Raw genomic sequence first — 20416 nt, 5'->3', positions numbered from 1 at the left:
TGCCCTCCCTGTCCTCATTTTACATCAGGCTGAGAGGTGAAGCTCAGCAAAACGTTGGATGTATTGACCTCTAAGTTTCCTTCCTCATCTGATGTCCTCTGATTCTCTGTGGGCTAGTGGGATTTGAATATTATTTAAATGATCACATATTCTGATGGATACCTGAGACTTTCATCAGTTTTCATCTCTGTGCTCTGCTGAATCAGCATATTTGGAATCTTGGCTCTCTCTTGGCAAAGAACTGAATGTTGCTGCCATGTAACAGCTTAGCTAGTATTGCCTATATTCTTTCTGGAAGAGATCTGGGTGAGAGACAGACGTAGAGCATATTCCCACCGCCCACAGAAAGACTTCTGAAGTGTTTCAGGAACCATGGTTTCCTTTACTGTGCAAAAGCTTTTAAGTTTCATTAGGTCCCATTTATTTATTTTTGTTTTTATTTTCATTACTCTAGGAGGTGGACTGAAAAAGATATTGCTGCGACTTATGTCAAAAAGTATTCTGTTTATGTTTTCCTCTAAGAGTTTTATAGTATCCGGCCTTACATTTAGATCTTTAACCCATCATGAGTTTATTTTTGTGTGTGGTGTTAAAGAGTGTTCTAATTTCATTCTTTTACATGTAGCTGTCCAGTTTTCCCAGCACCACTTATTGAAGAGACTGTCTTTTCTCCATTGTATATCCTTGTCTCCTTTGTCATAGATTAGTTGACCATAGGTGCGTGGGTTTATCGCTGGACTGTCTATCCTGTTCCATTGATCTATATTTCTGTTTTTGTGCCAGTACATACTGTTTTGATTACTGTAGCTTTGTAGTATAGTCTGAAGTCAGGGAGCCTCAGCTGATTCCTCCAGCTTTGATTTTCTTTCTCAAAATTGCTTTGGCTATTTGGGGTCTTTTGTGTTTCCATACAAATTGTAAAACTTTTTGTCCTAATTCTGTGAAAAATGTCATTAGTAATTTGATAGGGATTGCATTGAATCTGTAGACTGCTTTGGGTGGTATAGTCATTTTTGCAATATCGATTCTTCCAATCCAAGAACATGGTATATCTCTCCATCTATTTGTGTCATCCTTTATTTCTATCATCAGTATATTATAGTTTTCTGAGTATACGTTTTTTGTCTCCTTAGGCAGGTTTATTCCTAGGTATTTTATTCTTTTTTAAAATGAATTAATTAATTTATTTATTTATTTTTGGCTGTGTTGGGTCTTCGTTGCTGTGTGCAGGCTTTCTCTAGTTGCAGCGAGCAGGGGCTACTCTTCATTGTGGTGTGTGAGCTTCTCATTGCAGTGGCTTCTCTTGTTATGGAGCATGGGCTCTAGGCACATGGGCTTCAGTAGTTGTGGCACGTGGGCTCAGTAGTTGTGGCTGGCAGGCTCTAGAGCACAGGCTCAGTAGTTGTGGTGCATGGGCTTAGTTGCTCTGTGGCATGTGGGATCTTCCCAGACCAGGGATCGAACTTGTGTCCCCTGCATTGGCAGGAGGATTCTTAACCACTGTGCCACCAGGGAAGTCCTGTTTCCTTGATTTCTCTTTCTGATCTTTTGTTGTTAGTATATAGGAATGCAAGAGATTTCTGTGTATTAATTTTGTTTCCTACAACTTTACCAAATTCATTGATGAGCTCTAGTAGTTTTCTGGTAGCATCCTTAGGGTTTTCTACATATAGTATCATGTCATCTGCAAACAGTGACAGTTTTACTTCTTCTTTTCCAATTTGGATTCCTTTTGTTTCCTTTTCTTCTCTGATTGCCATGGCTAGGACTTCCAAAATTATGTTGAATAATAGTGGCGAGAATGGTCATCCTAAACCAGCATTGTAATGTCCTTAATGAAAGATATTAATCATTTTCCCAAATGAAACTACAATTCTAAGCATTTGACCACAGTGATGTAAGCAAATAAACCTGCAGCTAATAGGTTCTGTGTGGGTCAGTGGGCTAATGGAAAGTAATACAGGGGTGAAATGACATCACCTATTGGTCAGAATACTAATTCCTTTCCCAATAAATAGTCACATCCCAACTCAGCCCTGTGTTGGGATGTAGTGGGGAAGTGCATAAAGAAATAAGCACCACTTCTAAAAACAATATAAGTTCCACATTTAAGCTCAATGTTTTAGCCAGAGAGCATTTTGATAACATAAGGGAGAACCAGAGCAATTGAATGGCCTTTGTGAAAGGTATGTATACCAATAACAGCCACCACTGTCACCACCAAAATCTAGAGATAAGAAAAATTAATATTTAGCAAGATTTCTTAGAGGTTAAGTTACTTGCCCAAGATCACACAGCTAAGATGCAGTGTTGGAATGTCTACCAATGAGGCTGATAATTTTACTAGACACAGAAAGCATAATAAACACCTAGTTCCTCTTAGGTCTTATGATTTCGTTGATAAACTTACAAGCACTTTGAACAGGTTTTCACTTACACTGCAAAGAAAAATGCTTAGCTAAATTACTGTCTGTCTGGGTGGTAAGTAGCACACCACCACCATCTGTAAAATAACATTTTGGTAGGCTCTAGGGCATGTTGCTTAATGGAACCCAGAGGCAAATTAATTTGACAAATTAAGGAGCATTCTCTAATACTTGTGTTTCATAATTCTGCAACTTATATAGAAACATGTCTCAGTGAAAGATTGCTGAAAAGCTGTATATCATTTTAATTTTAATAAATTAAATCACGTTTTATATTCACTGACTGGAAAGTCAGTATTTAAGAAACCTGTGGCAAATCCATTTAATATAAACAATTTGTCTGTGTTGGAAACATTAAACTCCTGATTTATCTTAGAATTTTAATTTTTGTCACATCTTCTTAAAATGAGGCATGTTCATGTCATGTTAAACAAATCATTCCCACTCATTGATAATATATTGTATTAGTTAGTATGCTTTCAGTTGCAAATAAGAGAAAATCCAGCGCAAAATGGCTTTCAGATTGAGAGGGTTTATCATTATCTCATATCACAAGAATGGAAGGGGACTCCAGGGCTGGTTAATTCAGAGGTTCAAAGACATCAGCAGTGACTGAGGTTCCTTCTACTCTTCTATTGTGCTACCCTCAGCATGATTTCTCTGCTGCAGGTCCAGCCACCAATTACAAATTTAACAACAACCAGAAGAACAAAGACTCCCCACTCCCTGAAGGATCCTGGAAGTCTCTCCCATCTATCTCATTGACCAGAACTATATTACAAGTTACCCTTTTAACTAAACACTGGCAAAACAGGACAGGACCAGCATAAATGAACCAGACCAATCAGAATTAACTGTGTTACACGGGATGCACACTAAAATAAAATTCTTGTTCTGTAGGTCTGTCAGCCTAGACCTCTGCTGTCCAATAATATAGCCAGTAGCCACATGTAGCTATTCATGTGTAAATGTAAGCTAATTAAATTTTAATTTTAAAATTCAGTTTCTCAGTTGTACTAGTTGCATTCAAGTGCCTAACAGCCACATGTTAGCCACATGTGGCTACTCCATTGGACAAAATAGATATAGAAAACCGTCCTTATCTCAGAAAATTGGATTGCATGGCACCAGCCTAGCAGAAAGGGAAACTGCTGTTTGATAAGCTATAGTGCCTGCTGTACTCCCTATGTAGCAAGCAATAAACTTTATGTGTATTATCTCTTCTAATCTTCCTACGTATTATTATCATATGCTAGTCTGGTCTTTAGGTTGCTATCTAAGGATGGGAAAATTTAATTAGAAGGGTCTTGAACTATCTCACATACCTGCAGGAAGGGCATGGTTAACGTTTTGATCACAGTCAGAACTCTTTCCATTTGCCATCTCTGTTCTGGCTACATGTCAATATCATTATCCCAGGCCAACTTTCTCCTCACAGTAAAGAACTTGACAGTCTCCCCAGCCTCACCTCTCACAGCCTCACCACACACCCTCCCACCTAAGGGAAAATGGTATTCCTCCTTCACTTCCAGATCTAAATACCCTGTGGAGAGACTCTAGTGGTACAGCTTGGGTCAAGCACCCAGCCTTGGACTAGTCAGTTGTAGTTGCAGAGACATTAGGGAGGGAAGTAGGGCCTAGGGCTGTAGATCAGCAATATGACCTTAGAGGGTCCACTCATGGTTACTGAAAGCAATTCATAGAGAAACTAGAATTCCGGGGTTCTCTCCTTCAACACATTCCCTAAGGCTGAGTCCATCAAGCCCTGGCTCAGGCCCTCTGCAATTTGCTGTCCACATAATTTCTGGCAAACCTCTTTCCTCAGCTTCAGACTCACATAACCAACTAACTGCTCCCCAGACATCTGCAGCTGAATATCTCTCAGCTTCCTTAAATTCAACATATCCCAAACAGAATCTATCATCCTCTCCTTCCCCCTCTTCCCCAATCACTGGTATGTCAGGAACACTCTCTCAACCAGTGACCCAATTTCCCAATCCAAGAATCAAGTTGTCATCCATGATTTTTCCACTCAGTAAATAATTAATTGCCAAGTCCTAAATCTATCTCTTAAAATATATCCATCTACTTCTCTCCACACCCCAGTGCGGTACAGCCATCATAATCTGGGTCACTATCATCCCTGGGGGAATTACTGTAATATCCAACTGGCCTCCTTCCTCCAGTGTTACACCTTGCCAGTGTTATGCTACAGCCAGAATAATCTTTCTAAAATGGAAATCCGATTATGTCACTGATCTGTGTAAAACATTTTAGTGCCTGTTCATTGCCTTTCAAAACAAATGTTAACTCCCTGGTGTGGCATATAAAATCTTAAATGGCCTATCCTTTTCCTAGGTCTCTGTTCTTCTCTTGTACTATCCTACCCCCCTACTCTCTACCACAGCTGTACTGAACTTGTTCATTTCCTCAAACTGCCATCCTCTCTCTTGCCTACTGGCCTTTGTGCTTCCATCTATTTGAAATAATAATCCTACTGTTCACCTCTTGTCCTGTCTAAATGCTGCTTATGTTTTAGTCTCAACTTAAATGACACCACTCTTCTCCCCTGCACCACATTAGGTCTCCCTGACACATGCTCCTACTCACCAGTCATAAAACATTTCATTGCAGGGATGCAACTTAATTATTCATCTTCTCAAACTATAAGCCCCATGAGGGCAAAGACCATTTCTGTTTCGTTTGCTAGTATGTCCCCAACATCTAATAGTACCTGAGGAAAAGTAGGTAATAAATAAGCTGGATTCAATTCATTCATTCATTCAACAGGTATTTTGAGGAAGCCTATTTGTGCCAAATGGCTTCCTAAGCACTGGGATGCAACAGAGAAGAAAACAAAGTCCCTGCTTCATGAAGCCCATGTTCTTGTGGGGAAAGAAAACCAATGATAGACAAATAAACAAATAAACATGCTTAAATGGAATTTTTTTAACATCTTTATTGGAGTACAGTTGCGCCACAATGGTGCATTAGTTTCTACTGTATAACAAAGTAAGTCAGCTATACATATACATGTGTCCCCATATCTCTTCCCTCTTGCGTCTCCCTCCCTCCCACCCTCTCCATCCCACCCCTCTAGGTGGTCACAAAGCACCGAGCTGATCTCCCTGTGCCATGTGGCTGCTTCCCACCAGCTATCTATTTTACATTTGGTAGTGTATATATGTCCAGGCCACTCTCTCACTTTGTCCCAGCCCACCCTTTCCCCTCCCCGAGTCCCCAGGTCCACTCTCTACATCTGTGTCTTTATTCCTGTCCTGCCCTAGGTTCTTCAGAACATTTTTTTTTTTTTTGGCTCCATATATATGTGTTAGCATATGGCATTTGTTTCTCTCTTTCTGATTCACTTCACTCTGCATGACAGTCTCTAGGTCCATCCACCTCACTGCAAATAACTCAATTTCGGTTTTTTTAGGCTGAGTAATATTCCTTAAATGGAATTATTAAACACATTCTTAACTGACATTTTCTATCATATTTTCCAAATTGTCTTTTTATTATTCTGTTACATTAGAGGTAGTATGGATATATAGTATGCTCTGCCCACATAGTATAATTTTTTTTAAAAGGCAACACTACAGAGTCATGGCTTTTATAATTATGAAACCAAATATTCCAGTTAGATTTAACTGAAAGACACAGGCCTATATGTGTTTCTAGAATTATATTCTCATCTCCATATTAGCAGTGCAGTCAGAAATTTAAAGACAGATAAACTACCAGAAGAGTACATTTTATTCTTAAATTACAGTAAAGGCTCTTTTAATATGACCGTTTGTATTAAGCTTTTTCTTTCATTGAAAATGCCATTCCAACAATTAAAATACTTGTCCAAGTTATGCCAAACTAGGCCCCATCATCATAGCTACACGATTCAAATGAAGAGCAAGAGGGCTATTGGCCATCATTTTTTACCAATTAACTAACAAACATATAATGAATGCTAAGCCTTCGCTAAGTCCTGAGGATACAGGTCCTGCCTACTAGAAGCTTACAGACTAGTATCTTCATTTTTCTAACTACTGTCTTTTTCAGAAAATATAAGCTCCTTGAGGAGAAGGACTAGAGAAGTTTAGCATGTTATAGAGTTTTAACAAAAGCTACAAGTAACCAAAAAATAAGACTCTCCAGAAGGTTTTCTCAGTTAGCCTTAGTAAGCTCTGATCACACTTCCTTTGATGTCTCCCTTGCCTTATGTATCCAATTCCTTGTTCAGTTGAATACGTAGCTCTTTTTGTTTGGATGTGTTCATCAGAATTTGTGTAAATCTCTTTTATTTCATCAAGTCATGGTGGTAGCCATAGAATTCCTTCAAATCTCATGGGTTTAAAGGAATTCCAAGATAAAATTTCTTAGAAAATAAATACTCCTTTTGTAATGTAAATAGTTGGGGCCTATATTTATCTGTCTTGTATGTTTTCTGAGGGAGAGGAAGAACATCAAATTTTCTTAATATTGAGCCATCTGTATATTCTTTCTTTCTTTGTTTTAATGAACTGGCTCCTTCAATTGAAGTTTAATAAGCCTTGAGGGAAAGATAATTTTTTCTAATGTTTCTATACTTTTCTAATCCCTCTCTCATCCTCACTGGCTCAAGCTTTATTATGGGTTTTCAAATAACTGGTTCTTAAAAATGCTTAGCTGTCACTTACTTGCTTTTATTCTCTTGTCCATTTCTAAGTCCTTCAGCCAAATATTCCAGAGATCATGTTTATCATGCTCTCCAGAGATACGTGTGACTCCCTAATCAATCAAGCTAATGCCAGAGTCCATTGTATATTTTGCAGGAATAGATTTCTAGACTCCTAAATTCATTTTGATTCTATAAAATGGCTGTTCTTCTGTTTTAAGTTACTGTCTGAAAAATGTAAGAGTTTATGTACACTTAAAGTTCACTCTTCAAGGGCACTTCCTTACACTTCCACACTTCCAGCAGAATTAGTGCTTCTCAGACCAAGAGTATAAGTCTGACCGCCTTAGAAGTCAGGGAGCTTCACACAGAGGGAATATTTAACCCTAGATGGGCTAAGTATGTATATGTATGAAAACATTCAGGCCGCTATGCCAGGGAAAAATAGTGGAACGGATCAATGCAACTCAGCCCCTCGCTGGGAAAGGCTTTCAGAGCAGGAAAGGATTAAGAAAAGAATCAAGTGATGAGTCAGATTTCAGCCCTACCATCACCTTCAGGTAGCTATGGGGCTTTAGACAACTCACTTAGGCTAGATGGGCCTCAATTTCCTTTACTGAGAAGTGAAAGAATTGAGCAAAATGATCTCTATGGACATTTCCAATTCCTTTACTCTATGTGTGTTTATCACTGACAGTGCAGTTTTTTTAAGTTTTCAGAATATTTTTGGATCCTGATATGACAAGCTTTGCCATCTACTTTGCAGATTTTAGAGATACAGGTGTAACTGTGTATGTTTCGTTAAATTTAGTAGTTAAGCTTCCCACTTGCAAATTTCCTAATGAGGAGACAAATACACACACACACACACACACACACATTACAATATCTTTATACTTTACTAATTAAATACTTATTGAAGATAGTATACATAACATAGGCTAGTGATTGTAAATTTTTGTATTTGAAAATTTAAAGTCATTTAGATGATCTTCTTTAAGACATCTCGAGTTTATCAGTAATCTTTAGCACAGTTGCCTATCTATTATGCTAATTAAATGTCAGGTACTTTTGTTATCTCTATAAACTAACTCTAATGCCCACCTGTTACTCAGTTGTGTCCCAAGGCCCATGGACTTTGCATGGACTTTGCATGATCTGGGACTGGTCAGAAATGCAGACTGCCTCACCCCAGACCTATGAAATCAAAATCTGCATTTTAACCAGGTTCGCAGGTGGTTTATGCGCTCACTAAACTTCTAGAAGTGCTATTATACATTACAGTGCTTCCTGCACTGCTTTAAAATACATGGTGGGGGGAGGTTCCTGTAAGGGAATGAATAAATGAGCAAACTAACTGTAATTCAGCAAAGTGAATTTCTACAATTCAATGCCACTGGACTTAAGAGTTATAGAAGCTTATGGTTGATAGTTTCTCCATTTCTTTTTAATATAGTCCTAGGTCTACCCTTAGAAATGGCGGGGGGCCAGGGAATTGGATGAAGAGTTTTATTCTGTTCAAGACCCACTCACAAATATTACATACACACTGAAAATCAATATGAAGTATATTAAAATATTAGACTCTTTTCTATAGGATTAGATAACAACCAATGTGCAATTTTTGTTTCACTTAATAGCTGGTGGTTTTAAATTTCATAATGCATTGCTGTCATACATAAACTATCATAAAGAGGAAAAAAAACACTTTTCAACTATGTGGTTAAAAACTCTAAAATAAGTAAATAATAAAATAAATCAAGGATATAAAATTCAAGTATACGTTCAAATAAAACAGAAGAGGATTCAAGCTGCAGCTCTAACACTGTGTGATTTTTCAGTCATCCACAAACTTCCCTTGGTTCCAGTTTCCTCATCCACAAAATGAAAGAATGATCTTGATTTTATGTGCCAGCTCTAAAATTCTGAAATCCAGTATGTCTGAAATCAATGTCCGTTTGTCATCTCAAATGCATCTATTGAAATTCAGTATGAAATCTCAGAAGTGGCCTAAATAAGTTAAGAACAGGAGCATATGAGCTAAATGGCCACTTCGTGGTGCAAATGTAAAGATATTGTCCCCCACAGACTTTTTCTCTATGCAAGGAGCAAATGGGTATGACAGAACACATTTTCATGCAGGGAAAGTTATCTTAGTTTCCTTTCATTCTGAATCACCATTTCCAATTGTGTGATCCATCCCCCAATTCACTCATATGGACTCCATGAATCTGAGTGAATGGGTGAGAGCTTCCACCTTTCACAGGCACCCAAAAACAGGGAAAGGTTGAGGGAGAGTCACACCTGAAAAGTGACATAGTTACTCTGGCACCAAAAGTAAACTGACAGGCCTTTTAAAAGCTAATTAGTGAGCCTGCTATTTGGTTCACTGACAGAATTTCTTGTTTGTGGGAAGAAACATATTTGTGCACTGCTTTTTTCCATTACCACTATTTCTATCATCATAAATAAGAATCAATAGGCCATTTCGAGTAGCATATGCTCACCACCATTTAGCTTCTGAGTGTCAGCCATACACAAGCTAAGCAACAGTGCCCCAACCTCCTGGCTGAGAATTCAAACCCACGAGACAAGGAAAGCACTTCAAATTCATTAAGATGGTGTATACGTCTGTGTGAGCAACTTGAAGGCAAAGGTGATCTGCTCTTTGTCTGTGTCTCTAGCAATCTCTGGCACAAGGCTGGCTATCCAAAATGAATACGTGAATGAAGAATGAATGAATGAATGAACAAATTGTTGAATGAGGCAAAATGTTTTAAGATGCTATACTGACTGGATTTTGAGGGTTGGTCAGAGAATGTTGTTTTGGTAAGGGCAGAGCTATTTACAATTCAGGATGGAGAAATGAAGGCCAAGACACAGTGTGACCCAAGAGAGACACTGCCTTTGATTAGCAGTTGCTCTGCATGTGCTCAAGTTTCCCTGCAATATTCACTATCAGGCCTCGCTAGGAAAGACAAGAAATCAGAATAATGGCCATTACAAAATTCAAGTGAGACCTCCAAAGAAAAACTCTCCACTGTCAGTGAGGGTCTTGCTGGACAAAACAATGTCAGGTAAGGGACTGATCAGAGGAAAAGCAGGAAAAAGAAAAAATGAGATGTTGAAGGGGAATAACGGAAGAGGAGTTCGGGCAGAGGTGTGAGTGGGAGAATAGGTGGGTGAAAAAAGTGCGCCAAAACAAGGAGAGCAGAGTTAGACCCACAGTCCTCAAGGGAGGGTGTGGGTGTTTGGGTCGAGAGGAGCAGAAAGGCATTAAGTCTGGGAGAAGACAGGGAGGGAGGAAAAGAGAGAAGAGGTCAGAGAAATGTCTATAAAATAACACCCATCAACAATGATAACAAGTATAAAAAAATCTTTTTTCCTTCTTGAGAAAGACAAAGGGAATTTTAAGTAGGATTAAGCAGTAGTAGCTTTCAGAACTCAGCAGCTCTCAGAAGCGATAATAACTACATAAATAGCTAAGTGGATGGCAGGAATTACTTCACTTTGGAATTCGGCCAGCAGATCAAAGTTAACAGTAATATCACATCTTTTTGAAGGCTTTCCTGAGATTCTAGGGGGGAAATCATCTCAGAAAAACTGTACCAAGTTAATTTTAGGAAGAGGATGCTCCTCGCTGCTTGAAGACATTCTATCTCCTGAAAATTGATAAGACAGAGGTTCTAGCCTGCTGGAAACACTCTCTTATCCATGTAAATACATTGCCAGGATTGCCCCCAACGGATGCAATTACGTTTACAGATTACCATCGCCTAACGTAAAATTTTGCTCAAAACATAACCCACAAAGGATGCTCTAAATGCCGCAGAAAGGACCTGCGGATATCCCACTTTCAGAGTTCTCTAACTTTTGGACTCATTGTGAACGGTTAAGATGTAAACTTTGTAAGGCTAGATTTTGAAACACACACAACTGTATACATTCATTTCTGAATTAGGTGGAATTGGGCAAATTGGAAATATAAATAATGTTCAAACCCTGGACACCTCTACTCATGAATATCCCGTAGGTTTTTCCTCTTATGTACATTATGTACATTTCCTCTTTGACCACTAATGTGCTGACCATCTTCTTTGCTTCCCAGAAATAGAGATAAAAACTGGGTGTTGATGACAATTTGGGGTACAAATATCTTCTCTCACCATCTGGAAACATTCATGTGTTACTGTTTTCCAAAAAAATAAGTTAGAATATTGTATTCTTTATTTATTTTCTACCCAGGGACAAGTTATTTTAGTATCACTCACAATGGAATTTGCATGAAAATCTGTTTACTGACCCCATTCCATAAGGGTGCATTTGCCCTAGCACTTGGAGTAAACACCATTTTCATTGCACTAGAAATAGTTCTAATTGGGCAGACTGTTACAATTTTAGCAACACCCAAATAAATCAAGGGAATATGAAGCAGACATGCCACCAAGTCTGGATTATACAGCAACCCAGTTCAGTATGCCTGAAATAAGTATTCCTTATACACCATCAACAAATGCTAAACGAACATCTGTAGACATCAAAATTTTTTGGAAAATATGAGTTTAGAAAACTGATGATTCTGAAAACAGTATGTTAAAGAGTTATATGATTAATTGCTAATTTTATCATATATAGTATATATGTACATATATATCATATATACAAATATATATAAAGAACGAAATTCATTCATTTCACTAACTGGTAAATTTTCATTAATATGATCTAAACATGCAGATGATCAAACAATAACATTCAGAATTCAAAACTAAGCACCTTGGGGCTTCCCTGGTGGCTCAGTGGTTAAGAATCAGCCTGCCAATGCAGGGGACATGTGTTCGAGCCCTGGTGTGGGGAGATCCCACATGCCACGGAGCAACTAAGCCCATGTGCCACAACTACTGAGCCTGCGCTCTAGAGCCCCCGGGCCACAACTACTGAGCCCACGTGCCACAGCTACTGAAGCCCCTGTGCCTAGAGCCCATGCTCCGCAACAAGAGAAGCCACCGCAATGAGAAGCCTGCGCACCGCAACGAAGAGTAGCTCCCGCTCGCCACAACTAGAGAAAGCCCGCACGCAGCAACGAAGACCCAACGCAGCCAAAATAAATAAATTAATTACATAAATAAATTTAAAACAAAACATTAAAAAAACAAAAGCTAAGTACCTTGTAAAATATACCTGAATGAGAAACACATCATGTACTCTGTGTATAACTTGTCGTTTCAAACCTTTCTATAAACTGGCTGCTCTTTATATCCCAGTATTCATTGACACGCAAACTCCTCTCCAATAAGCTGAACCGCTGCACTGTTCTTCACACACCTCCATGCCACTCTCTGCTGACCCATCCTTTCCCTCATTTCGGATGCCTTCTCAAATCTTTCTTGTTATCAAACACTTGCCTCCTCCATGAAGCTTTGAATTGTACTTGAACTTACAGTCATACATTTTCTGAACTTCCTCAACATCTACGTCCAAATTTAACACTTAATCATAGGATTGTTTTGATCTCTGCTTATGTACCTGGATGGGTATCTCTTTTTCCCACCTAAATCACATGGTTTAAAGGTAACACCTCCCTCTTAAGCCTCTCCCTAAAGCTTCTGTCAAGATCCTACTCCACATTTAACCCCTCTTTCTCTTAATAGTTCTTCTGACTGCTACGTTTATCTGAAAACATGCTTAAATGTGCCCTCTCCTAAAGAAACTTCTGCAGCCCCGCTTCTTTCTCAAGCTCTCCCACCGTATCTACTTTCTTTCTCTGCCAAACTTCTTTAAAAGCATTCTTTCCTCTCCTTCCTCTATGCCCGCTCTATCTCCAGCCCTCGCAATCTGAGTCCCCCCCTGCGCGCACCCCATCTTCTCTCCTGGCTCCCAGTTCATCTTCCCCAACTGCCATGCTCATTTCCTCTTCTGGCTCGTCCCCTAGAGGCTCAAGATGTCATACATCGTATCTGCTCAAGTGCCTTCGGCACTGCCTCTCTGTCCTCGTCTTTAACTTCCGGGCCTCCACCTGTCACTCCCTCATCTGTATTTTCAGTGCGGCGCACAATGTGGGGTGCCAGGCCTTATGCTGCCACCTGCTGGGGAGGTCCATGAGGCGAGCTCAGAACCAGATTCAAGGCCGTCCCTCCACATCTACCATCCGTGCTGTCCTTTCTGTTAAGTAATTCTCCTAGACCTAGGTGTCAAAGATTTAACATTCAGAACCTCCATCACTTACCACCATCCCCCCTGCATTAATCACTCACTGTGCACTGTAAATACTACCTACTACGATCTCTGCACTCTGGGTTCCACCCCTAACTAGCACGTCTCATTTAAGCTGTGACTGCCCATTACAGGGGCTACTGGATGGGCCCTGACTGACCTTTCTCCTTTCTCTCCCCTGATCTCCAACCCTCCCTACCCTTCTGCCAGAGGAAATCTTTTTGAAACAGGTATCTGAGCAGTGCCTTAAATGAAAAGCCTCACGTAATTCTACCCTACAGGTAGGATAAAGCCCCAACTCCTCAGCTCTGGAGCTTCTAGGAAGAACTCCAAGGCCCTGCAGGAGCTGGCCTGTCTCTTTATCCTCTTCTGCCCTCACTTTCCCTCTCACTCCCTATCTTCACTCTCACTCACTCCGGCCTCCCTGACCTTTTTGAACCAAAGAGGCTTGCCCTGGATCCTAGAATGGGCTACCCCTCATATCTTCACATGGCTGACGACACTGGCCATTCAGGTCTGGTCTCAAATGTCACCTCCTTGGCAAAGCATCCTGACCAAACGATCTACAGTAATTGCCACCATCCCTCCCGAGACCACCTGGTCACTCTTTTCACATTTACTCTGTTGTATTTCTCCGAGGCATCTGGAAGTCTCTGTTCCTTTATACATTTACTTATTTAGTGTCTGTCTTTTCACACTCAGATGTAAGCCCTGTGAGCATGAACTTTGTCTCACTTCACTTACCCCAGCTCCTGGAAGTCGCATCCCTCCACAGGGTGGCCCCTATTTTCACATCCCCATCCTCTCTCCATTTATATGGTTGCTCTAGCACTTATGAGATTACATCTCTTATTTGAACAGCTATTTCCAAAGGAAGTGAATTGCGGGCAAGGAGGTCATATCAAAATATCGGGGCCAGGGGGTAAGCAAGGGAGGAGTGTCTGGTTATAAGACGCTCATTCAGTGTAGAAGAGTTTAGTGTAGAAGACTTATGCATCTTTGTTAAAATTACCCCTAACTTTTTATGTTCTTTTTAATCATGCTGTACATAGTTCATTTTCTATGTGTTAGTTTCTAATATATATATGTAAATGGATTAAAAAGGATGTTTATATTGACCTTGTATCTTGAATTGATCTCGCTAAATGTACTACTTAGTCCTAAGTCACTTTTAAAATTCCATAGATGTTTCTACGTACACAGTCATGTTTCTGCAAATAAAAAGTTTCATTCTAACACTCAAAAAATGCACATTTAATATCACTATTATTTTTCAGCACAAGATATAGAAAGTAGAGCATCAAAAAAAAATCATAGCTGATAAGAGTTGTGCAAGATATGGAGGACATGGACTGAAATAGTTGAAAAACACTATCTTAGAGCAATTTGTTATCATCTGTCATCCTCACTACATTTTGAGCTCCTGGCAAGCAGAATCTTGTCTTGCTTATTTGTAAGTATCCCACCAAACCTAATAAAGTACTTTGCCTAAAGTAGGCACTCAATAAATGTTTTTTAAAATAGAATTAAAATATCCCAGTGTTGGACACATGGCACATGTTCAGTACATACTCGTCTGTTGACTCTAAGAACCAATGAGCACACCGAAGTCTGTTGAATGATCAATGTAAGCTCAGCCCCGCTGAGAAACTATAACAAGAGATGTGAGGAAGTAGAAGATACCGTCCTCATTATCCACATAGAAAAACTTCATTTCTCAGGTAATGACAAAACGAATGCACCAAGGAAAACATTTAAGTGGCTACCTGTGCATTTCTTTACGTGACTGTTCCTTTTTCCATGTGATCCTAACTTGCATCCAAAATTCTCCTCCCAGAATTCCGCAAACCATACATTTCTTCGATTATTGGCAAGAGTTCGGCTTCTAAAGTATCGATCAAACCCTATTTTAAAGAAGAAAGTTATGATTTTAATATTCGTCCAAAATCAAAACCAAACACCGTCAGAACTTTTGAATAGATATTATATTATGCTGTGATCACTGCATGAAAAAATATATATAACAAATGGGGGAGGGCAGCCAATAACCCAGCAATAAGGCTTCCCTTGTGGCAAGAGTCAATGGGGATCAGTGGACAATATCGCCACTCCCACCATTCACCATTCAGGCACCTGACTCTAGGGATGCACACAGCAGGTGAGCCTGTTGCGTGGCATCCGCACCACCTCTGTCTCTCCTCTGTGTCTCCCAGTGGCAGCAAGCAGTGACCTCATGCTGAATATTCAAAACCAACTCAGACTTGTCTCATTCTCCTCTCTCTCCCCTAGCACGAGTCAGTGTTCCAGGCTTCCGTGCTTCTACTTGCCTCAAGGTTTATCTGTCCTGCATGTTCCATTTTCAGCTAATTCAATAAACTAATCATTACTAATGTAATCTTCTGGAGTCATGGCTAATGGGCTAGTGTCATTCTGCTCAGGTAACCACCTCACTGAAGGGAGACCACCTGGAAATAGTGCCTTACTCCCAAGGATAATGGCAAAGGTAGGAATTTCAATCACTGTCGAGATCATTGGAAAAGATATTTGGGAGACAGACTGCCTTTCAGAGATTCTCCACATCTTTGCTGTTGCATTTATCTACGCATAGAGCCAGGCCAGCATCATGTCTTCATTCGCTATAAAGCAAGCACTCTCCTTCCAACAATGCTATAACCATTGTATACACCCATGGAAATATGCAAACTTAGAGGGCAACTACTAACATCATGGAGATATCCAAGGCCAACAATAGTGCCCCTTAAAAAAATATCTAGTGGGTACTCTTTTCGAATAAAATATATATATATATATATATATATATACACACACAATATGTTGAGTTAAATAGTTACTGTCTTGACCATTCTGCCATCAGCCCTAAAAATTCTATCGAGTCATTAATAATGGATTCATTTCATCATATGCTGACACCCTGATTTTGCTTTTGAGTTTAGATTCCGTTGGAATGACGCAAATTCTCTACAGTGCATCCTTACCATCAATTGACGCTCTTTTGGGCAAAATTGTCACAGCCCCTTCTGCAATCTCCTCCTGTTGATAAACAGGTGCTATTTTGGATCCCCAACTATCTGAGCCAATCCAGAGAAAATGCCCACTTTGGTTTAATTTTTTCGCTGCTTCCAATATCCTCCTATTGGAATAAAAAGAAATAAAACATACCACATTTACCAAGAAACTCTACACTTGTGAATGTTACAAGACCAGCTATATCAAGTCATAAACACTCAGTAGGTCACCATTAAACAACCAGTCAATCATTCTAACTGCCTGAGTCTTATCATCTCCTAAAGGGAATATACTGGAGACTTTAACTCCAGCACCTGATAATTTGCCTTATCCTTAACCTCATTCACATCATTCTGTTTATCATCGTTATTTGTCTCATTTCTTTCAGTCCCCAGGTTTTACTTGATAAACAGATTGGACTGAGAAACTAGAAGGCTGTTGTCTCTATGTAGCAGAAGGCAGTCTGTAATTGCATGAGAATGTTGCAATTCCTATGAAATCTCACAAGATTTTACATTGAACATGAAATATGTTAGAAAAAGGATGTGGGCTGCAAATCTGATCCTACATGAGGAAGAAAAGCAATCAGCACCTGATGTCATCTTCATTAGCAAACATAATCACTGCCCGAGCATTAGGTGTTTCTAGCAGACGCTTGATTATTTTTTCAAATTCTCCAGGTCTTGGTTCACGTGGGATTTTCTGTGACTGAGCAATGCAAACACCACCTATTTAAAAAAAAAAAAAAAAAGAAAGAAACAGAGAAAGTGATTAGGAAAAGACATTTACTTAACACACTTAATGAGGTTAGCTACTTTATAAAAACACATGACTCAGTAAAGGATATTGTTTCTCAAAATATCTGTCATTCTCACCTATTAAAAGCAATCACTTTTTTGCATTATATGTATCAAATAAATGAAATCAATAACTTAATCATACATCAGAGTCTTTTTCCACGTTTAAACATTATTTTTGTGGATGTCTTTAAGAAAACCAAAGTGTACAAATTGTGGGACAAGAGAGAAAGAGTGGAAAGAAGGCTCTTTTAGTTCATTTAACTTAAGTCCAAGGATAAGTGTCTGGATTAAGAAAAGGTATGAGTATGTCTTATAGGTGAGACTACCTGTGAGGAAGGAAGGTCCTTTTGCTAATTTTATTTATTAGTAGACTTCCTTTGAGGTTAATTTCCTTTTTTTTAGCTCATAGTATTGCAGCAAGATTCTTATGCAGCACCATAATGTTACGAGACAAGTGGTCTTCAAGACTGAGACACTAGCCAAGTTTCAAAGACACAAACCCTCAGTTGACATATATCTCCACCATGAAAATCAAAATGGCAGAAATCCCATCCCACTCACACGGAAAAAGAAAAGAACTCTTCTTTTGGCCTCTCCTTTTAAAGCAACGAGAAGCCAAAAAGAAAAGTTTAGAAAAGATCTCTGCCCCCTGCCGATGGACTGGCCTAGGAGGAGAAAAAGGAGGTTTCCTTCGTTGCAGTGGTACAGTTATAACATATTCTAATACTAGGAGAAAAGGCAATATTAGCGAGATGTTTCAATTGCATTATGGTTTAAGCAGGCTTTTTGAGTCTCTTGACAAGAAAATCATCATTTATTTATAGCATTGCTTCAGTAGGCAAAGGCATTTTTTCTTCTAAACAGTTGACAATGCATTCAGTCATCCAAACGTTACTGGATGCCATTCTATGCCATGCATTGGGCTGGACACTGGGAATGCGTAGTCTAATCCAGCAGTTACCAGCTAGTCTGGGAGAGGGGCATTCCAATAAATTATCATGGAACATGTAATAAATTTTAGAATGAAGAGAGTATACCAACTTTGGGAGCACAGAGGAAGGAGTAACTCAAGTGCTTGAGAGAGCTGGATTTTAAAGGGCAAATATACATAAACATAGGGGAAAAAAATGGAACATTTCTGGTAGAAGCCCAGGTATGAAAGAACCTCGCTTGATCGTGACCTATGGTCGAGACCGGCTGGGGCTGAGGTTGGAAAGAATGGACAGGTCCAGCTTGATAATGACTTTGTTATACATGTCAAATAATTTGGATTTTATCTTGAAAAGGATGGGAACCCACTGAAAGTTCATGAGCAGGAGAATTACATGATGAGCTGTATGCTTTAGGAAGAAACCTCAGGTAGCCAAACAAAGAAGAACCATGTGGTAGCCAGACAGTGGGTGTCCAGTGCGTTGTGATCAGATTTAACATATGTGACAATACTGTATGATTAACAGTGCTAGAGTACTGAAGGTTATTTTTTGTATAGTTAGAGCACTGCCAAAGTTATCCCTGCAATAGCAATACCCTCACTAACCCTACACTGTGCTCTTCAGGGGTGGGATTGCCCATAATCCACAGACAAGAGCCTGTAGTTAGTTAGTCTACTGATATGTCATGAATAGTTGTGATAATTGATTCATTCCTTCAGTAAATATTTATGGCGTGCCCACTATCTGCCAGATACCATGTGGGGCATATGGATTTACAATGGTGAATAAAATAGACATGGCCCTTGCCTTCACAGAGTTTAGAGATGTTATGGGTAAAACAGGCTTAATGCAAAACAAACCCGCAAAATAAGTATATAAGTTATGGCAAGTCCTATGAGGAAGAGCAAGGACATTTAATTTAGATTGAGGAATGTTTGGGAAAAGTGTCCCTAAAGTTGGTATCACTTGGTTAAGGTCAGAAAGAAGAGAGAATGGGAGAGCATCACATGGGAAAGTGCAGGAAAGAGCCAGTGGAGTTAATGAGTGAAGGGGAGAGAAGTGTAAGACAAAAATGAGAGGTAATTTGGGGGCCAAATCATGCATGGCGTGCAGGGCCTACAGAAGATTAGGTAACCACAGAAATGCAAGACCCAAACTGTAACACTCTCTGGGGAACAATAGCTGTTTCAAAATATGACTGCTCTTTTAAGAAAACTGCTCTGATTACTTAAGGATCCTATTAAAGACATGCCATATCCAAAATATCATTCTGAGATTAATCCTGACTCCATAGCCAGAAGAAATGAAGGTCAGAAAATTTTTATTATGACTATTTCAGATGAGGCAAACAGGCAATCCAGACATATGGTTTAGTCTGAATTCATTGATGTACTCATTTACTACAGATCTAGTGAACATTTTTGTTTGTAAAAAGCTGAGTTGGGTTGGAATTTTACATAGTCTATTCATATGTTTGTATTCCTTTACCTCACCTTTTACTTGTCAGCCTGGTCAATCGGTATTTTCCTGGAAAGAGGGACTGCACAATTAATTTATTTCAGCTGAGCAAATCCTTATGAAGGTGCTGCACCACATGGCATTGTGCTGTTTGGTGCCTTATGGATATTTTATTAAATTGTGGAGTGTGTTACTCTCAAGTATTTGGAGTTAGAAGATTAGGATCTTTTTCTTAGCCTTGAAACGCATTCACAATTTCTATCTTCACATCAGTCAAGAAGCCACACTCGTAAGCACTCATAAGCACATATCGTCTACTACATTTCTGGAGCTACAGACATTCTGTCTCCCGTTCTGTCCACAAAAGTCTTATAATTGAATGACAAGACGTACACGTAAGAAAAGCCAGATAAGAATGTAAAATGATGGACTGCTAAAAAATAATAGCAGAAGATCAAATCAACTGCAGTAATAAATGACAAGTCCCCCCACCCTCGCCGCCAAATAGTCCAATGACTTCATAAGAAGAAGAGATCGTTATTTACTGTTAGAGTTGAGGTAAAGTACCAATGAAATTTAGTCAAACATTCAGGCTTTATCAAAGACGTGCTTTCCTTCAATACTCATTATATGTTGTTTCAAATTTAAAGAGACTCTCTCACTTGATTTAGACTCCTGGCACGGGAGGAGGAAGAGGAGCTGCTCTCCATCAAAGCACATGTCTATTGCATCTATTTCTTCATACTTCACTCTGGAAGAGTACTGATTGTGTACAATTCAAGGAACACTAACTTTCTTATTCTACAGCTGTCCCCAGTTCTGCAAGAAATAATTTTGAAAGCTTAGCACTTCGGAAAGGAATGTTGTACGGAGGAATTTATAATTGGCTGTTTTCTAGAATCTTCTGTC

The 20416-nt window shown here is 39.3% G+C and overlaps 1 protein-coding gene across 2 annotated transcripts in view; it reads right to left on the bottom strand.

Moving 5' to 3' along the window:
- Positions 1-20416, bottom strand: part of GRM8 (glutamate metabotropic receptor 8) — a 773539-nt gene that overhangs the window by 418034 nt on the left and 335089 nt on the right. For both annotated transcript variants that reach the window (XM_024129289.1, XM_055084852.1), the window contains exons 3-5: positions 16910-17045; positions 16287-16441; positions 15057-15194 (exon numbers count right to left, since the gene is read on the bottom strand). In XM_024129289.1, coding sequence (XP_023985057.1) covers positions 15057-15194; positions 16287-16441; positions 16910-17045 — 429 coding nt within the window. The remainder of the gene's footprint in view (positions 1-15056; positions 15195-16286; positions 16442-16909; positions 17046-20416) is intronic.

The sequence above is a fragment of the Physeter macrocephalus genome, chromosome 5 (genome assembly GCF_002837175.3).
Source record: "Physeter macrocephalus isolate SW-GA chromosome 5, ASM283717v5, whole genome shotgun sequence".
NCBI lineage: Eukaryota > Metazoa > Chordata > Mammalia > Artiodactyla > Physeteridae > Physeter > Physeter macrocephalus.
This window is presented reverse-complemented; position numbering and strand designations above follow the sequence as displayed.